Raw genomic sequence first — 17,703 nt, 5'->3', positions numbered from 1 at the left:
GTTATACATGAAAATGGCTAAGTCCGAAAAGTTACATTTTAGTTATACATGAAAATGACAAAGTCCAGAAAAGTTATGTTTTAGTTACACGTGGAAATGGCTAAGTCCAAAAAGTTACATTTTAGTTATACATGAAAATGACAAAGTCCAAAAAAGTTACATTTTAGTTATAACTTTTTTGTACCTCACAGGCTAGGTATAACTAAGTTATACTTTAGTTATAACTTAGTTATAACTTTTTTCGGTATGGGTGATACTTTGATTTATAATATTTATTTGAGAATTTCACTCATTCACATACTTAGAGATGTTGATATATATTGTTGAATAGCATCAATTTAGACCTTTACTTAGCTAAGTAAACATGTACTGTGAGGTTTTTAAGGTCTCATTCATTTTATATGCCAGATGCGTGTTAAGGAACATTACTGCATAAATGTTTTTGTCTTAAATTTGAAGCTCTTTTCTAATATAGAGATATGTTAGTGTTAAACCTCTTCAAATTAGGGTAGACCTTTACTTTATTCCCAGCAATGTGAGTGTGTTGTGTGAACTTGTGTTAGCGAGACAGTGTGTTGTATGAATTTGTGTTAGCAAGGCAGTGTGATTTGTGAACTTAATTGTGTTAGCCTGACAGTGGGTTGTGTGAATTCTTGTTAGCTTGACGATGTGTTGTGTAAACTCGTGTTAGCGGGACAGCGTGTTGTGTGAAATCGTGTATAAAGTGTAAATGTGACAGTGTGTTGTGTAAACTCGTGTAAGCTAGACAGAGTGTTGATTGAACTGGTATTAGCGAGACTTCGTGTTGTGTAAACTTGTGTTAGTGAGACTGCGTGTTGTGTAAACTCGTGTTAGCGAGACTGCGTGTTGTGAAAACTCATGTTAGCGAGACAGCGTGTTGTGTGAACTCTTATTAACGAGACAGCATGTTGTGTGAATTTGTGTTAGCGTGACAGTGTGTTGTGTGAACTTGTTATCCTGAAAAGAACTATATGCGGTATATTGCATATATTTGCCCCCACAAAAGTCAAATTTTTTGAAAACTTCCTGAAATGTGTTGATTTTAATAAATTGTATGAGAAATATAAATTAACAGAAAATATTATAGTGTCAAAGCAGTGTATTCACAATATTTGTTTTTATGACGTCACAAACTAGTCCGATTTATATTCTTTTTCAGAAAGAGGACAAAATGGACAAAATTTCAACAAATTTTGCTTTAAAATTTATAGAGCGCAAGTTTGTTCGGGAACAATATTAACATATTTCATTGATATTATCATTCCACACATTATATCAAAATATTGATCCTGAACACACATGCGCTCGGTGACTTTTACTCAAAATATCGACGAAATATGTACACTTTTCTGTAAACTTCATGAAAAAGTGAAATTTACGTCATGTTTGTGACGTCATTACGTACATATGGCGTCATTACTTATGAAAATATTCAGTGCTTTGAAGTAAGCATATACTCCCCTGGTTAAGAACTTAATAAAAAATATCTCCATCAAAGTTTGATTTTGGGGGCATATATTAGTTATTACCGAATAAAGGTCTTTGTCGTGTGAACTGGTGTTAGAGAGATAGTGTGTTGTGTGAACTCGTGTTAGCGAGATTGTATATTGTGTGAACTCGTGTTAGCCAGACTGCGTGTTATGTGAACTCGTGTTAGCGATATTGCATGTTTTTAACTCTACTGGTCAGAGACCAGAAGAGCTTATGCGATAGTAATGCGTCCGTCGTCCGTCCGTCTGTCTGTCTGTCTGTCTGTCTAGCTGTCTGTCTGTCTGTCTGTCTGTCTGTCCGTCTGTCTGTAAACAATTTTTCAAAATGCTACTCCTCCTACAGTTTTGGCTTGATTTCAATATAACTTGGCACACAAGTAGACTACACTAAGATACATAATTCTGTGTATCAGTTTTTGATTTCGATAAATGGTGTTGCCATGGTTACTAAAAATAGAAATTTTTGTGAAATTCTTTCAAAATGTTACTCCTCCTACAGTTTTGGTCTGATTTCAATATAACTTAGCACACAAGAAAACTACACAAGGATACATAATTTTGTGTATCGGATTTTGATTTGGCTGAAAGGTGTTACCGTGGTTACTAAAAATAGAAATTTATATGAAATTCTTTCAAAATGCTCCTACAGTTTTGGTCTGATTTCAATATAACTCGGCAAACAAGTACTTTACACTAAGATAGATAATTCTGTGTACCGGTTTTTGATTTCAATTGAACGATCTTTCCGTGGTTACTAAAAATAGAAATCTGTGAAAATCTTTCAAAATGCTACTCCTCCTACAGTTTTGGTCTGATTTCAATATAACTTGGCAAACTAGTAGTCTACACTAAGATACATGATTCTCTGTATCGGTTTTTGATTTCGATGAATGGTGTTGCAGTGGTTACTAAAAATAGAAATTTTTAAGAAATTCTTTCAAAATGCTACTCCTCCTACAGTTTTGGTATGATTTCAATATAACTTGGCAAGCAAGTAGTTTACACTGAGATACATAATTCTGGGTATCGCATTTTGATTTCAATGAACCGTGTTGCCATGGTTACTAAAAATAGAAATTTCTATGAAATTCTTTCAAAATGCTACTCCTCCTATAGTTTAGTCTGATTTCAATATAACTTGGCACATAAGTAGACTACACTAAGATACATAATTATGTATATTAGTTTTTCACTTCAATGAATAGTGTTGCCATGGTTACTAAAAATAGAGATTTCTGTTAAATACTCTCAAAATGCTACTCCAAATACAGTTTTAGTCTGATTATAATATAAAGTGGCATGCAAGTAGACTATAATAAGAACATAAAGAGACTTAATCAAGGATCATTATTATATTTATTGCTGTTGAAAAGTTTCAGTTTCAATTTCCAATTGCTTCAGTGTCGACAGAGACTTCTGGTTTGAATTTGTGTTAGCGTGACAGTGTGTTGTGTGAACTCGTGTTAGCGTGACAGTGTGTTGTGTGAAATGGTATTAGGATGACAGTGTGTTTTGTGAAATGGTAATAGGATGACAGTGTGTTATCGCAACAGCGTTTGGTGCGAACTTGTGTTAGTGAATAGTGAGACAGCCTGTTTTGTGAATTCGTGTTAGCAAGACAGTGTGTTGTGTGAACTCGAGTTAGCCCGACAGTGTGTTGCGTGAAATGGTATTAGAATGACAGTGTGTTGTGTGAAATGGAATTAGGATGACAGTGTGTTATCGCAACAGCATTTGGTGCGAACTTGTGTTAGTGAATAGTGAGACAGCCTGTTTTGTGACTTTGTGTTAGCATGACAGTGTATTGTGTAAACTCGTGTTAGCGTGACAGTGTATTGTGTAAACTCGTGTTAGTGAGACTGCGTGTTGTGTAAACTCATGTTAGCGTGACAGTGTGTTGTGTGAATTCATCTAAGGGTGACAGTGTGTTGCGTGTACTTGTGTTAGCTAGACAGTGTGTTGTATGAACTCGTATTAGCGAGACTGCGTGTTGTGTAAAACTTGTGTTAGCGAGACAGCGTGTTGTGTGAACTTGTTTTAGCGAGACAGCGTGTTTGTGAATTCGTGTTAGCATGATAGTGTGTTGTGTGAACTCGTGTTAGCCTGATATTTTGTTGTGTGAAATTGTATTAGCGTGACAGTGTGTTGTGTGTTAGTGTGACAGCGTGTTGTGCGAACTTGTGTTAGTGCGAAAGTGTTTTCAGTGATGTGATGGCGAGCTGTGTGATAGCCTATTGGCGTCTGTTGTGTCGGTAAGATGGCACGCTTTTATGAAAGTGCTATTGAGCTTTAGCAAGTGGCCCTATCTGGACACGCCTTATTATAATTGATCAGTTCTCAGATATACAGTGAATTACCGGTATTATTGTCACCATGAAATCAGCATTTACAGTTGCAATTACCTAGTTATAGTAATCATAAGATATTGGTTTGCCAGTTTTAAAATTATGGTGTTCCAATGATGTGAAGTTGCAGTGTGTTAGCATGTTAATTTCAACAGACTGCCACTCCAATGCAGCTTTAAACAACACGCTGCTGTGTTAACACAAAACAAAATATCATGCAAACACAACTCTAAACAATCTGTTGAGTGTTAGCTTCACTGCATGTTGGATTCAGTGTGCTGGCATATTATCACTGACGTACATGCTACATGTAGCACATTGTCACCTCGTGCTAGTATGTTGTCATAAATACTCTAGCACATTATCCTAAACCCACTAGTGCATGATTACTTTGCACTTGTATGTTGTCTTATAAGGGGATAGCATAAATGACTGCCTTAATTGGTGTAAACTTCTTTTAATTGATGAAAGAGTACATTAAAATTTACAAAATATACACAGAATATGTGACAATATCTTATCTCTCAATTTGATAATCTAATTTATAATCTCATGAATTGCACTTTTTATTAGTAGAATTATAAATTTAAAAATTTCAGTTTCTTTTGGATAGGTGTGACTCATCTGAATACTGAATTTTGATACCAAGCATAACCATGATTTGCCAGAAGATCATCTGTTTGGATGTAACATGGAATAAACAGCATAGTGAAAATAAGTCAAGTTTTGGTTTGTGAAGACAATTTTTAAACACACTGTGTATCATTTTTAAATTTTGATTTGACAAAATAAATCCACAAATATGAACATATCAATTGCTGTCAGTTTTTCAAGTGAAATAGTTTTTGTAACAGAAATACATGTACCAGTAATTACATTGGAATAAATGTTATTTTTAAATATAATAATATTTTGTTTGTGTAGCATGTTGACCTCTTTATTAAGGTCTTCCCTTTCAAAGTTTAGACTTACTTATTCTAATAATTAAGATAGATCCTCTGTCTTCAGCAGGAATATAAGATCTTGTAATACATGTATGTGTATTTTTTTTACAGTATAATGTAAAAACAATTGTTATTTTGGCACATACAACTAATTAAAGGCATAAACATGTGTATGATTCCAAGGAATTCAGTACATAGGGCATGTACATGTAGTTTTCTAAAACAAGATTGAAGAGATGTCCAGTCGCATTTCAATATCAACTGCAAAACTGTGCCTGTTGCATACTTATTAGCCCATCTGAGCTAAAGGAACCAGTAATTTTTTTAAAAACATAATTTTATCCATTATCATTATTGTCTAAAATTTCACAATATCATTTTCCAGAACCAAAGTGAAACTTGGCACAGAGCATCCTTAGTGTAGGGGATTCAAATTGTTCTTATGCAGGGCAATACCTTAAAAGAGATTTGTTTCTTTAATGCTGTAAATGTATTATATTAAGCTTGTACAATATTTGGTGGAAATTGACTTTTGAATAAGTTAGCGTAGATATTCTTATTTATGTTTATGTACAAGACTTTTAGCTTTGTACTTGATTTAGTGATTGCTGCATTCCGCCAAAGCCGCTAAAAAAGAAAACACAGCCATATGTAATATGTTTACACTATGTTTACAATATACCTTTCAGAGAATTTTACACTCCTATTGAGGTACCACCAGTTGCTAGTGGAAAGCTGCAAAAGTATTGTTCTACTTAACTGATTGCAACTAATGAAGATTGTTCATCATTATTGTAAATACATTTGGATTTTTTGAATTATTATATAATTTGTTTATTTTATTTACCTAGTTATATTGTAAATTAAATGATTTTAAAGCCATTTTTAAGATGGTAATGTAGCAAAACACTTATGTTTCTGTAGTATGACACGTTTCACAAACATGATATATCTGATATCAAAAGTCATAATATTGGAAGTTAAACTGTTGTGGATACGATTTCAAGAATGCTGTTAGAGAGAGTACCCTTTAGACCTCATGCTCACACCAAATTAAAGAATTCAAGTAAGGGTTTCTGAGACAAATCGAAAAAGAGAATGTTAGCAAAGTTGACAATCTAGACAGAAACATTTAATCTTTTGCTTATCGCTAGGAAGGAAGACCCACTCGTTGCTTTGCAAAGAGCTTTGCTCTAGTTATTCTTTTTTTTTCTTCTGCTTCCTAGACCGCAACTTTGAGGCCTTATATCTCGCTCATTTCTCAACGGATTTCGCTCAAATTTTCAGACGTTATGGACGTTGATAAACTCTATCAGAATGCTGTCTTAAATTTCAAAAAGTCACTTCCGGTTTTGGGTTTTTTCCCTTTAAAGGAAAATTTATAGGCTTTCGTTTCCAGACAAAGGCTCAGAGACGATTAAAGCTGGAGCAGAAATTCTACTGAATTCAGATAATAGAAGGATTGAAGTTGTGCATATCGGTTTTTGTTTTTCGATTTCTCTATTCAAAATGGCGCTATATAGGGGTCAAAAACTAGAACGCTTAAAAGAACCAAAAATTACTCATATTTTTCTTTTTATCTTCTAAACTAAAAATATTTTGTTAAAATATATAGAACATAATTTGTGCAGAATTAGAAGATCTTTCAAATGATATGTCGAAAAAAAGGCTGACTCCTAATTTAAGTGACTTAGAAGGGCCAAAAGTTTTTTCCAGATATCTCAAAAAGTATTGAGAATTTGTTATACATCAAAGAAGCAAAGTTGTTTAAAATATCAAGCTTTATCTAATGAGGTCATCAAAATACGTCCGGCGACGTCACTTCCGGTTTAACCGGAAGTAGTCAGAAAATGCATATTTTTGCCTTTTTTAACAGGTTTTTGGGTAACATGTGTCACTAGAAGCTTAAATATTAATTTTCCGTCCGTCGTCGTCACTTCCGGTCAAACCGGAAGTTCCAAAGAATGGCTTAATTTTGCAATACTTAACATAGATTTGGAGGATTAACCCATTTTTTGATTTCATTACTCTTTTTTTTTTAAATGAAAGTTTCTTCCGGTCAAACAGGACGGAAGACCTACTCGTTGCTTTGCAACGAGCTCGGCTCTAGTTTTTTTTACTTTTCAAGTGGGGACTTAGAAATTCTGACAAGTATTTAAATCAAAAAAAAAAAACATAATAATGCATCTTATGTAAGCATCCTCGTGTATTGAAGATTTAAATTTATTTAATTCAAATCATTGTCCTTTGGGGGTAGGGAGGGAAACATTGGGGAATCAGATTCAACTTATTATGAAGTTATATATAGGAAGAAATTTAAAAAAAAATCTTTTTACCAAGAACAGCAAAGTCATATACTGTATTAATATGAAGGCATTCTTAAGTAGTATTAAAATACAATACCCCCTCCCCCTGTAACAGTAAAAATTTTGAGTTCTAATCTGATTTAGTAGTAGTAGTAGTAGTAGTATTTTTGGTATCATGTCATCATACATAAAATAAATACACATAATTATGCATGGTCTTATAAAAGATGGAAGTTGGTAATCAGGATTTTATAAATAAATAATTTAACATGACTAGATAGATACCAGGATAACCCATTAAAGCTCGAGAGCTTATTTCTAATGGGGTCCTATCTTAAATAACTTTAAAGAATAAACAAAAATACACATTATGAGTATTCCATCATTATTGCACTATAATACTTAAAGCACAAAATTCTTTTAGCATAAACATCTAAACTGAGTTTAAGTATGACAACATTGACATTATTAATAAAATATTAAATATATTTTATAAACTAGTACTGAAACAAACCACTTTCATGTTCTAAAATGCCTTTTTGTGAGATAAAACTCTTGTTTTGTGCTTGTTCTAAGCCGATTTGGCCCTTGAGACTCTTGTCTTTTCATCAGAAGTATATTTATTAAATACATGTATGTTAAAGATTTAGATTTGGATTTAGTAACACTAAATTAAGACTAGTTTTGATAATAAGTTTTAAAATAAGGACAGCTTGATCCTTTAATAAATTTTTTGATTGAAATGCAATTTTTCACAATTTTTTCCTCCAATTTTGTGACTACATGAGATTTTTTTACTCTAATATTTTGTTGCAAAAAATTAAAAGAAAGTTACCCAGATACATCTTTCTGACCGTTATGTCAATAATATAATGGTTTATATTTTGGGACATCCTTTACGTATGTTTTTACTATCAAAAACTGCCGATGCTGGAACAACATAAAACTGCATTATACATTGCATTACAGATAGCCTTGTTGTAGCAATTAAAGTATGCAAGGATACTAGTATTTAATTCTTCAAATGTTAATTTGATTTTCAATTCTTGAAAAGGATAATCGATCTAAGTCATTTATTCATACAATTATTTAATAAAAAAGATACAGAAATCAATAAGACACAGATTTTTATGTAAATGATGCTGGCTTCACTTTATACATAATTAGAATATCTTTTATGTAGTTATGTACAGATAATATGATTCTATATTAATCTAATGAATAATAAGAGATATATTTTTTTCTTTTTTCTTGATATTTAAATGGAAACGACAACAGTTATAGTCTTGAGAATGCATTAGCATTTGAAATAAATGATGACTTTATTAAATTCTGCATTTCTTGTGTCAAACTAATCTAAATGCTAAAAAAATTGTTTCCTAGTTCAAATGTTTCAGCATAAAATCTAGGATGTGTTCTTGCCCAACTTCTATTGCAATATCAATAGCCTGGTTTACGTTCGCGCCATGTTCTACAAGATATTCAACAACTGAAAGCTGTCTATTCTCCACAGCACAACAAAGTGGACTATCCCTTGAAGAATTTAGTAAATTAACATTTGCTTCATGATCAACTAGAAATTTAATTACTTCAATATGACCTTGACCAGAGGCACAATGGATGGGAGGATCACAAATGTCACTAACCTGGTTAACATTAACCTTATTAATAAGAAATTCTACCACATCTAAATGACCACCTTTACAAGCGGAAGATAAACAACTAGCACCAACGTTGATATCGGCATCATTTTGTAGCAGAAACTTTACGGTCTTCAGATGTCCAGATTTAGATGCGTAACATAGTGGAGACTGTTCGTTGCGGTCACATAGATTAACATCAGCACCACGTTTGATTAGTTCTTCCACAACTTCAAGGTAACCTTCGCCTGAAGCAACACATAAAGACGATGTGTCAATACTACCACAAATATCAGCACCATGATCTAAAAGGTACCTAATAATGTGTAAGTGTCCTTTCATTGCGGCAAAGTAAAGCGGATTCTCTTTAGAAGAACTGAGCAAATTAACATCAGCTCCATGTTCAACTAGATATTCTACAATAGCGAGATGACCTGAGGTAGCAGCACTATGAAGTGCAGGATCACATTCGTCACAAACTTCATTGACATCTACCTTATCGATTAGATACTTAACAATAGTACTCTGACCATTTTCACAGGCGGCAGATAGACACCTGACATCAATTTTCAATTCAGGATCACTGTTAATGAAATGTTTTAGAATTTCTAGGTTGCCTAGATAGGATGAAAAATGCAACGGGGACAGGTTATCTTCGTTCCAGACTGCGCCGTTTTTCATAAGATACCTCACAAGATGCACATTTCCTGACATCATTGCTGCCTTAAATGGAGACATCCCATCTACCGTACACAAATTAATGTCAGCGCCTTCTTTGATTAAGGTCTCAGCTACGTCGTATTGACCAAGCAAACATGAACAATTCAGGCACGAAAAGTTGTCCTTATCACACAAATTAACGTTTGCTCCTTCTTTAAGCAGAATCTTGACAATGTCCGTACAACCAGCACCAGAAGCTGTCATTAACGGCCACTGATTCTGATTATCAAGGTAATTAATACTCTCATGTTTAACGCAACTCAATATAAATTTGACCATATCCAAACTGCGGCTAGAACACGCGAGACGTAAACAAAAGGAATGTGATTCTAGATCATTACCAAATATCACTCCCAGAATGTCCTGACTGTTTTCATCAGTGAAACAAGCCTTTTCTTCGACGGGCTGACTTTTTTCCCTGACAATTTTTATGAGACCAGACAGTAAACCAACGTGGTTATATGCAATAATCCAGTCTACAACACGTACACGAGGTTTGTTCAAAAGCGAAAGACTGAAATCTATTGCAGAAAATTTTTTTGCTTCGAAAATGTTGTCACATATTTGGTCCAATTCATGAAAAAGTTTCTTCGTTTTCTTATTTAAATGTTCATTAGTCTCCACCTCAAAAAACAATTGTTTAAACTCATCATAACTGGATTTTTTCAAAGTTTTGTAAAATACCGAAACAAATGCTTCGTTTTGTGAAAATTGCCCAATTCTGCTGAACACTTCATACAGATTGAATCGTTTTATGTCACAAATGATGCGGTCTACCAACACGGAAAAGTGATTGCCAAAGACAGGAATAAGATTTTCACAACATGTTGACCCCTCATCAACGAATGTTAAAAGGTTGTAAATAGAGGTAGAGGTACAATGTTCAATAAAAAAGTCTTGAAAACATCTTCCAAAGTGAACTGCCACTATTTCGAACAAGCTGTCATGAATGAGAGAATATTTACCATCTGTGTTCTGCATCAGATAAGATCCCACCAATACCTGCAGTGCATCTTCAAGTTCTGAATTAGACGTTGACCTGTTTAATCGACAACATTCATAGACTTCTTTCAGACACTTTCTATCTAAAGATTTCGGAGAGACACAATTATCTTTGATGACACAATACACCAAGCCTGCATAATGTAATTTGTTGAGCTTTCGCATTTTATCAAGATCTGAAAATATACACTGGTATGGATGAAGGAAGAAATTTTCACCCTCAGACTGATACTTTTCATAAGTCGAAAATAATCTACATAGCAGTGGAAACATCGGCAATTTTCTAGGTATATTAAAATCTTCAAAGTATTTTTTCTGTAAGTGATTTTCTAATATATTTTTCATGCTTTCATCACTGAGCTCATTTTCTTCGTCATCTAAATCGATGACATGATTGATATCTGTTACAAAACTATTTAAAGATTTCGACTCCTTAAACACAACAGACCTGCAACTCATGAGTAGTTTAGATCCCGACTCTAATAAGCTTAGCACATTTTCAGACTGTCTGCTTAGATTGTTATACAAGCTCATATCTAGACCATATACACCTAGGATATCATCTATAACGAATAATTGCTTGAAATACAGCTTTCCATATAGGGGGATCTCCTCAATTGCTGAGACTGGAATGATCTCATATCCCTCGTGTGCAAGCTCCAGAGCAATATGACGAATAAGAAAAGTTTTTCCTCTACCACCACTGCCCGACACTGTCACAAAAGGCAAGGACCTGAGTTTATCACGAACTGACTGATAAGCAGGTACTTTTGCGAAAAGCTTGTCCTCCTCTCTCCACTTTTGTATTTTTTTCTGAAATTGTTCTGAAATAGAAACAAAATATACTTTTTTTTTACAAATTTCTGTTATTAACAAATTAATAAAGCGAATGAAAAATGATAGCTACGTCGTATTTTTGACAGATTTTCTTCGATGACTGACTTTTTTTTTGCATTTTAAAAAAATATTTTGGACGATTAAGAATTGAAAACACATACTCATATAAACACACTCTCATCAAAAATAACCTACACATCTTCTCACACAAACACAAATGCACCCCCCCCACACACACACAAACACTCACACACACAACAGCATTCAAATATATTTAATAATCTTTGCCCTATAAATGTAAACAACGTCATTTGCAGGCGTGAAAGCAAAATGACGCATAAAAGAAATAATAATCAACTCTTTTTTTCCCTTTAATTCTAAAAACTTTAAGCTCAATGCTCAACCATGCTTATGGTTTAAGAGAACTGAATATGTACCTCTTATGTGTTTTTGAATATGATCCTCTACGCGTTTTTGTACATTTTGAAGTTTTTCAGTCAAAACTACCAAACTCCGTTTAACAGAGGACCGTGCTGCGTGATCTAAGTCTTTGTCTTGTAAGGAATTTATTTCTCCATCCAGTTGACCTCCAGCAAGTCTTTGTATGACCTTAAATACAAAACCCATTAAAACCTTCATTTTATTAGGGATCATTGTATTTTCGCCTATGATTATAAACTCCTTTAACAACAAAAGTTATTGAACACCAATGCCCCCCCCCCTACAAATGTAATTGTGATTTAAATTCAAGCCACGTGGTTTAGGTTGATCCGTTCAAAGGTTATACGATAGAATCGGTTTTATTTTCTTTTTAATTGGCAAAAAACAGGAAATTGCTAAAGTCTTTTTCTTTTGAAAAATGTGTTTCTATACCTTTCTGAGGGGGGGAGGGGGTTTAAAAAGTTTTGTTTTTGTGATAATTTACGGCAAAAATGGAGCCTTATAGCGACATTTATCCAAAATCGCCTGATACTATGGTTGAAAAAAAAATGAATAATATCATCTTCACTAACCAACCTTTGTTTGCCTTATTATATGGCTCTTGTTATTAATGCGCATAGCAGATCTTTCCAAGCACAACTTACCATTTTTTTTTTAATAAATAGCAACATTTGCACCAAATATACAGGTTTACATTTTACTTCAAATACAGGTCAATTTATGATCGATATAAGATAGTTAAAGAGTCGCCAAAAATGCTATGAAAAAAATACAAAGATAAAAAACTATAAAAGCGTTTTCGGCATTTTTAATTGTTGTTTAATAGAAATTTTGCATAATAAAATGTAGTTTGTTTCTGGTTCAGAACACCAGAGCTTCAATGTAAATAAAATAATCTGAATCTACTGACCATTAGAGATGTTTCTGAATATGAATCGAATCCGAATCTGAAAATGAATCTGAATCGGTGAGATCCCGATCCCGATTCGAAAACTAATAAAAACATTATAAAAAGAATATTTCTTAATTCTTAATTTAAAAATGCCCGTGTATATGTACTAATAAGGAAAATAAATAGTGGATGGTGTTTATATTTTTGTCACTAGATTTTTATTGTTATAAATTGGATAAGTCAAATTCTGTAGACTGAATAACAAAAAGGGACTCCTTTCAATTTATGGGTAAACCTGTTCGAAAATAACCTTATTGTATTTTTCATTAGCTTACTTTATTTGTTTCTCGCAAGAATTGTGTTTTGAACCTTATATTGAGTAAATGCATCTTATATATTTAGACGTATTTTTTTCAACAACGCTATCTTGTGACCATGCACTTTCTCGCACCCCTTTTTTTTTTATCGAAAGCAGATCAATTGATCATCGTCATGCATTCGAAAAATCTGACAGTTTTCCCTTATACAGTGTTTATACATGCTCTTGATTCTGTCAATCCACGTGCTACAAGCCCAGCTTCTTGTCTCTATTTGTCCCGCCCTGCACGTGATTTTTTCAACAGCACCTTTTGATAAACCAGTACATTTATGTAGAAAATAAAGTACATTAACTATTTGTAATTTCATCTCTGACAAAGACATTTGAAATGTAAATATTGTGAAGTTTACAAATTAAAATTAATAGAAAGGGTGGGGAACTGCCCCTACGTCTTCCCCAGTTCTTATAGACCTTTTATCATATAATTAATTTCGACGTCTTCAAATGACCAAGAGAGCAAAATTTCAAAGTAGCCCCTCTCTTTGTTTATGTTGTTCATTAAATTGTATGCAATAAAGTAAAAAAAAAGTTAACCCCTCTCCCCTTCCTTGGGAATCACATACCCCTCGCTCGTTCGCTAGCGCGAACATGTCACCGCCCATATATCAGAATATCTCACGATACCCAAATTCGGTCGAAGAGAATTAAAACCCCTTAAACATGCCTATGGGAGTTTATTGATTTGCCCCCCCCCCCCCCCCTTCGTCGCCTTCCTTAGCAAAATCCCTGATTTGCCGTTGACATTTCAAATACTAGTAGTACACTCCTTAGCCCACGAGAAAAAAAGAAATCTAGCGAACATGGTAAACTCTTATTTTAAATTAATTTGTAACATTCATATAGTAATACAAATAAAACCATATACCTATTTCTTGCAGGATATTTGTTGATGGGGGGATGCGGAGGGGCTACACACACATTAATTAATGTTTTATACATGTTACAAGTATTAATTGATATATCAAAGACAAAACATCAGTAATCATACTCTCAGTGTATAATTTAGAGTTATATCTATTTTCAAATCGGGATCGGAATCTCTCCGATTCAGATTCGTGTCAGATTCATTTTCAGATTCGGATTCGATTCATATTCAGAAACATCTCTATTTAAATGGACAAAACATTTTTTACATATTCGCATTAACCTGTTCTTGCCAGGGAATCCACCTAACCATTGCATTCACCGTTAATACAACAAGGGAATTTCAACAGACGCAAATCGCCTTGCATTATGACTTAGACACAAGATGTGTTTGTGAAACACTGATGCCCCCGTATTGCATCATGGTGAAGATGAAACTTTTCTTCAATGCACATTTTATATATTTGTATTCAAAGTAGATTCTCCTAACTTGAAATACAATTGTGAAATATGAAAGCCCTATCAACCATTTGTTTCCAAGTTATCGTCAGGTTAAAGTTTTTTTTTCAAAAGTAGGCCCTAGAGAAATCTACAAGATCAAGGTCAGAAGGTCGAGGTTATTGGTATTTAATAAGAGGTCTTGTCACAAGAATTACATATGTGAAGTATGCATATGAAAGCCCTGGTCCTTACCATTCAAAACCTATTGCCAATGTCAATGTTTTTTCATAAGCCCCGAATTCTCTAAAGTCAAGGTCATTGGTATCCAATAAAGGTCTTGCCACAAAAAATACACATGTATAGTTTGAAAGCCCTAGCTCTCACCATTCAAAACTTATTGCCAAGGTTAAAGTTTTTCATAAGTACGGAAATCTTCAAGGTCAACGTCAAAAGGTTAAGGTTATTGGTATCCAATAAACAATCTTGTCACAAAGAATACATATGTGAAGTATGAAAGTCATAACCTTAACCCTTCAATAGTTATGACCAAGGTTAAAAAATTTTAAAAAGTAGGTGAAACACCAAGGTCAACGTCAAAAGGTCAAAGGTTTTGTTATCAAATGAAAGGGCTTGTCAAAAGGATTAAATGAAATAAGTATGAAAGCACTAGCTCTAAGACTTTAAAAGATATGGTCAATATTTGTTTTCCAAAGAAGGTTAAACTCCAAAGTCAAAGGGTCAAAGTTATTATTATCCAATGAAGGTCTTTTAACAAGGATTACATATGTGAAGTACGAAAGCTCTAGCCCTAACCGTTCAAATGTTACTGCCAAGGTTAAGTATGTAAATCTCCAAAATCGAGGTCAAAAGGTCAATTTTTAGATATCCAATAAAAGTCTTATCACAAAGAATACATATGTGAAGTATAAATGTCCTGGTTACTTCTGTTCAAAAGATATGACCAAAGTAAAAGTTTGGAATTTTTGTGTAAAAGTGGGTCAAACTCCAAGGCATCAAATTTGGTTGTACCCAAAGAAAGGTCTTGTCACAAGGAATACACATACATGTATTAAATATGAAAGTCATAGCTCCACTAGATCAAAAGTTATGGACAAGGCTTAAGTGTTTGCTGAAAATAAGACAATTAGATGGACAGACAGAAAGTCAAAGAGACAGATAGACAGCTAATGAAACGGACGGATACACAAAAACTATATAACCCCAAAACTTCGTTTTCGACTACATAAAAACAAGCAAATTCAAAGAATTTTGGTGTCTTTGTGGGTAACATGTCATTTTTATGACATATTGTGTCCAATATGAACGCCCTATCAAATGTTATTTAAAATTATGAATAAAGCTGATTATAAAAAAATTAAGGTCACTCGTGAAGGTCAGAAGTCATAGCATCCTCGGAAATATCTTGTTACAAGTAATGCATTTGTTAATGTTTTTCATAAGTACGGAAATCTCCAAGGCCAAGGTCAAAAGATCAAACTTGTTTGTATCCAATGAAAGGGCTCTCCACAAAAATCCAAATGTGAAATACGAAAGTCCTAGTCCTTACCTTTCAAAAGTTATGGCTAAAGTAAAAGTTAAGAATTTTAGTGTAAAAGTGGGTCAAACACCAAGGGCAAGGTCAAAAGGTCAAATTTGGTGGTACCCGAAGAAAGGTCTTGTTACAAGGAATACACATGTGAAATATGAAAGTCATAGCTTCTCTCAATCAAAAGTTATGGGCAAGGTTAAAGTTTTTGTAATGGACGGACAGACCGACAGACGAATGAGATTTAATGTCCCCTCGCTTTCGCGAAAGCGGGGGACAATTAGAATTCCACGTTTATATAACATATAAATGGTTTGTCGCTGTGAGCAAGGAGATAATCGAACAAAAATAAACAATAAAAATTGCTTTACGAAAAGGATGAAAACATGTTCTTTGTGCCTTTCCAATCGCCATTAGATTATTTTCAAGCTTAAAATTCATGTAGTTCCTGTAGTTACCCATAATGCAATTTCCATTCAGCCGATTTGTCAGTTAAAGTCATGTTGTTGTCTCATTTGCTTAGCTGACGCAAAAAAATATAGTCCTAGTCCCCATGCAACTATATTCATCAAGAGGCCCACGTGCCTTATAGGTCAACTTTCAAACAATTAAATTTGGTTCGTGTTTTAAACCAGAGGCCATGAAATTCGCAATTCACAATTTTGAAAAAGGCAGCACCATTGCTTCTCATAATTACTAACTTAAGATGCTTACTCTATTTACTAATACCCAGAGGCGATTAGAGTAACAAAGAGAAAATGCACTTCCACTTTATACCTAGTATGTGCACCTCACCACAAAGGAACCACTGACCCAGGGGACACATATTTCAAAATTTTGCAAATTTTATCATAAAATGATTGATCAATGATTGCTTAATACCAAAGAGCAGATTTCAAATTATTAATATATTTTCAGACTATGTACCCCCCCCCCCTCTGACCCAGGGGGCATAAAAAACCACTTTGCTAGATGCACCTTTTTTCATCATAAATACATATACTTGGATCATTGGCATAAAACCCAGAAGCAAAGGAAAATATTTTCAAAGAATTAATGTATTTTTACTATATAATCAATAATGCCCCGCCCTAACACCAGAACCCCTGACCCTGAGGTCATAAAATTCACAATTTTGGAAGAGGCACTCTTGCTTATCATAACTACACATGTATGTAGTTAGTTAGTTTATCTAATACCCAGAAGCAGAGAAGAAGATTTTCAAAGAATAATGCACTTTCACTATTTAATCAATAGAGCCCTGCTCTAACACCAGAACCCTGACCCTGGGGCCAAAAAATTCACAGTTTTATAGGAGGCACTCTTGCTCATCATAATTATGTACTTTGTAAGTTTATTTAATACCCAGAAGCACAAAAGAAGATTTTCAAAGAATAATGCACTTTCACTATTCAATCAATAGAGCCCTGCTCTAAAACCAGAACCCCTGACCCAGGGGCCATAAAATTCACAATTTTGAAAAAGGCACTCTTGCTCATCATAACTATGTGCTTAGTTAGTTTATTTATACCCAGAAGCAGAGAAGAAGATTCTCAAAGAATAAATGCATATGTTCACTATACCGGTATAATCTATAGAGCCCCGCCCTAACACCAGAACCCCTGACCCTGGGGCCATAAAGTTCACAAAGCTCGAAGAGGCACTCTTGCTAATCCTAACTATGTATTTAGTTAGTTTATTTAATAGCCAGGAGCAGAGAAGAAGATTTTCAAAGAAATATGCATTTTCACTATATAATCTATATAGCCCCGCCCTAGCACTAGAAACCCTGACCCTGGGGCCATGAATTCCACAATTTGGTAGAGGACTAAATA

General features: G+C 34.0%; 1 protein-coding gene across 1 annotated transcript; it reads right to left on the bottom strand.

Annotated features, from left to right (window-relative positions):
* Window positions 1–8,485: 8,485 nt before the first annotated feature.
* LOC134235289 (ankyrin repeat domain-containing protein 50-like) lies at window positions 8,486–10,633 on the bottom strand. Its single transcript, XM_062717413.1, has one exon. It carries the CDS (start codon window positions 10,631–10,633, stop codon window positions 8,486–8,488), a length of 2,148 nt encoding a protein of 715 aa, XP_062573397.1.
* Between the last annotated feature and the right edge of the window lie 7,070 nt (window positions 10,634–17,703).

Source organism: Saccostrea cucullata, unplaced genomic scaffold, assembly GCF_032062105.1.
Source record: "Saccostrea cucullata isolate Sc308-1 unplaced genomic scaffold, CSIRO_AGI_Scuc_v1 ctg3279, whole genome shotgun sequence".
In the NCBI taxonomy this organism is placed as follows: domain Eukaryota; kingdom Metazoa; phylum Mollusca; class Bivalvia; order Ostreida; family Ostreidae; genus Saccostrea; species Saccostrea cuccullata.
This window is presented reverse-complemented; position numbering and strand designations above follow the sequence as displayed.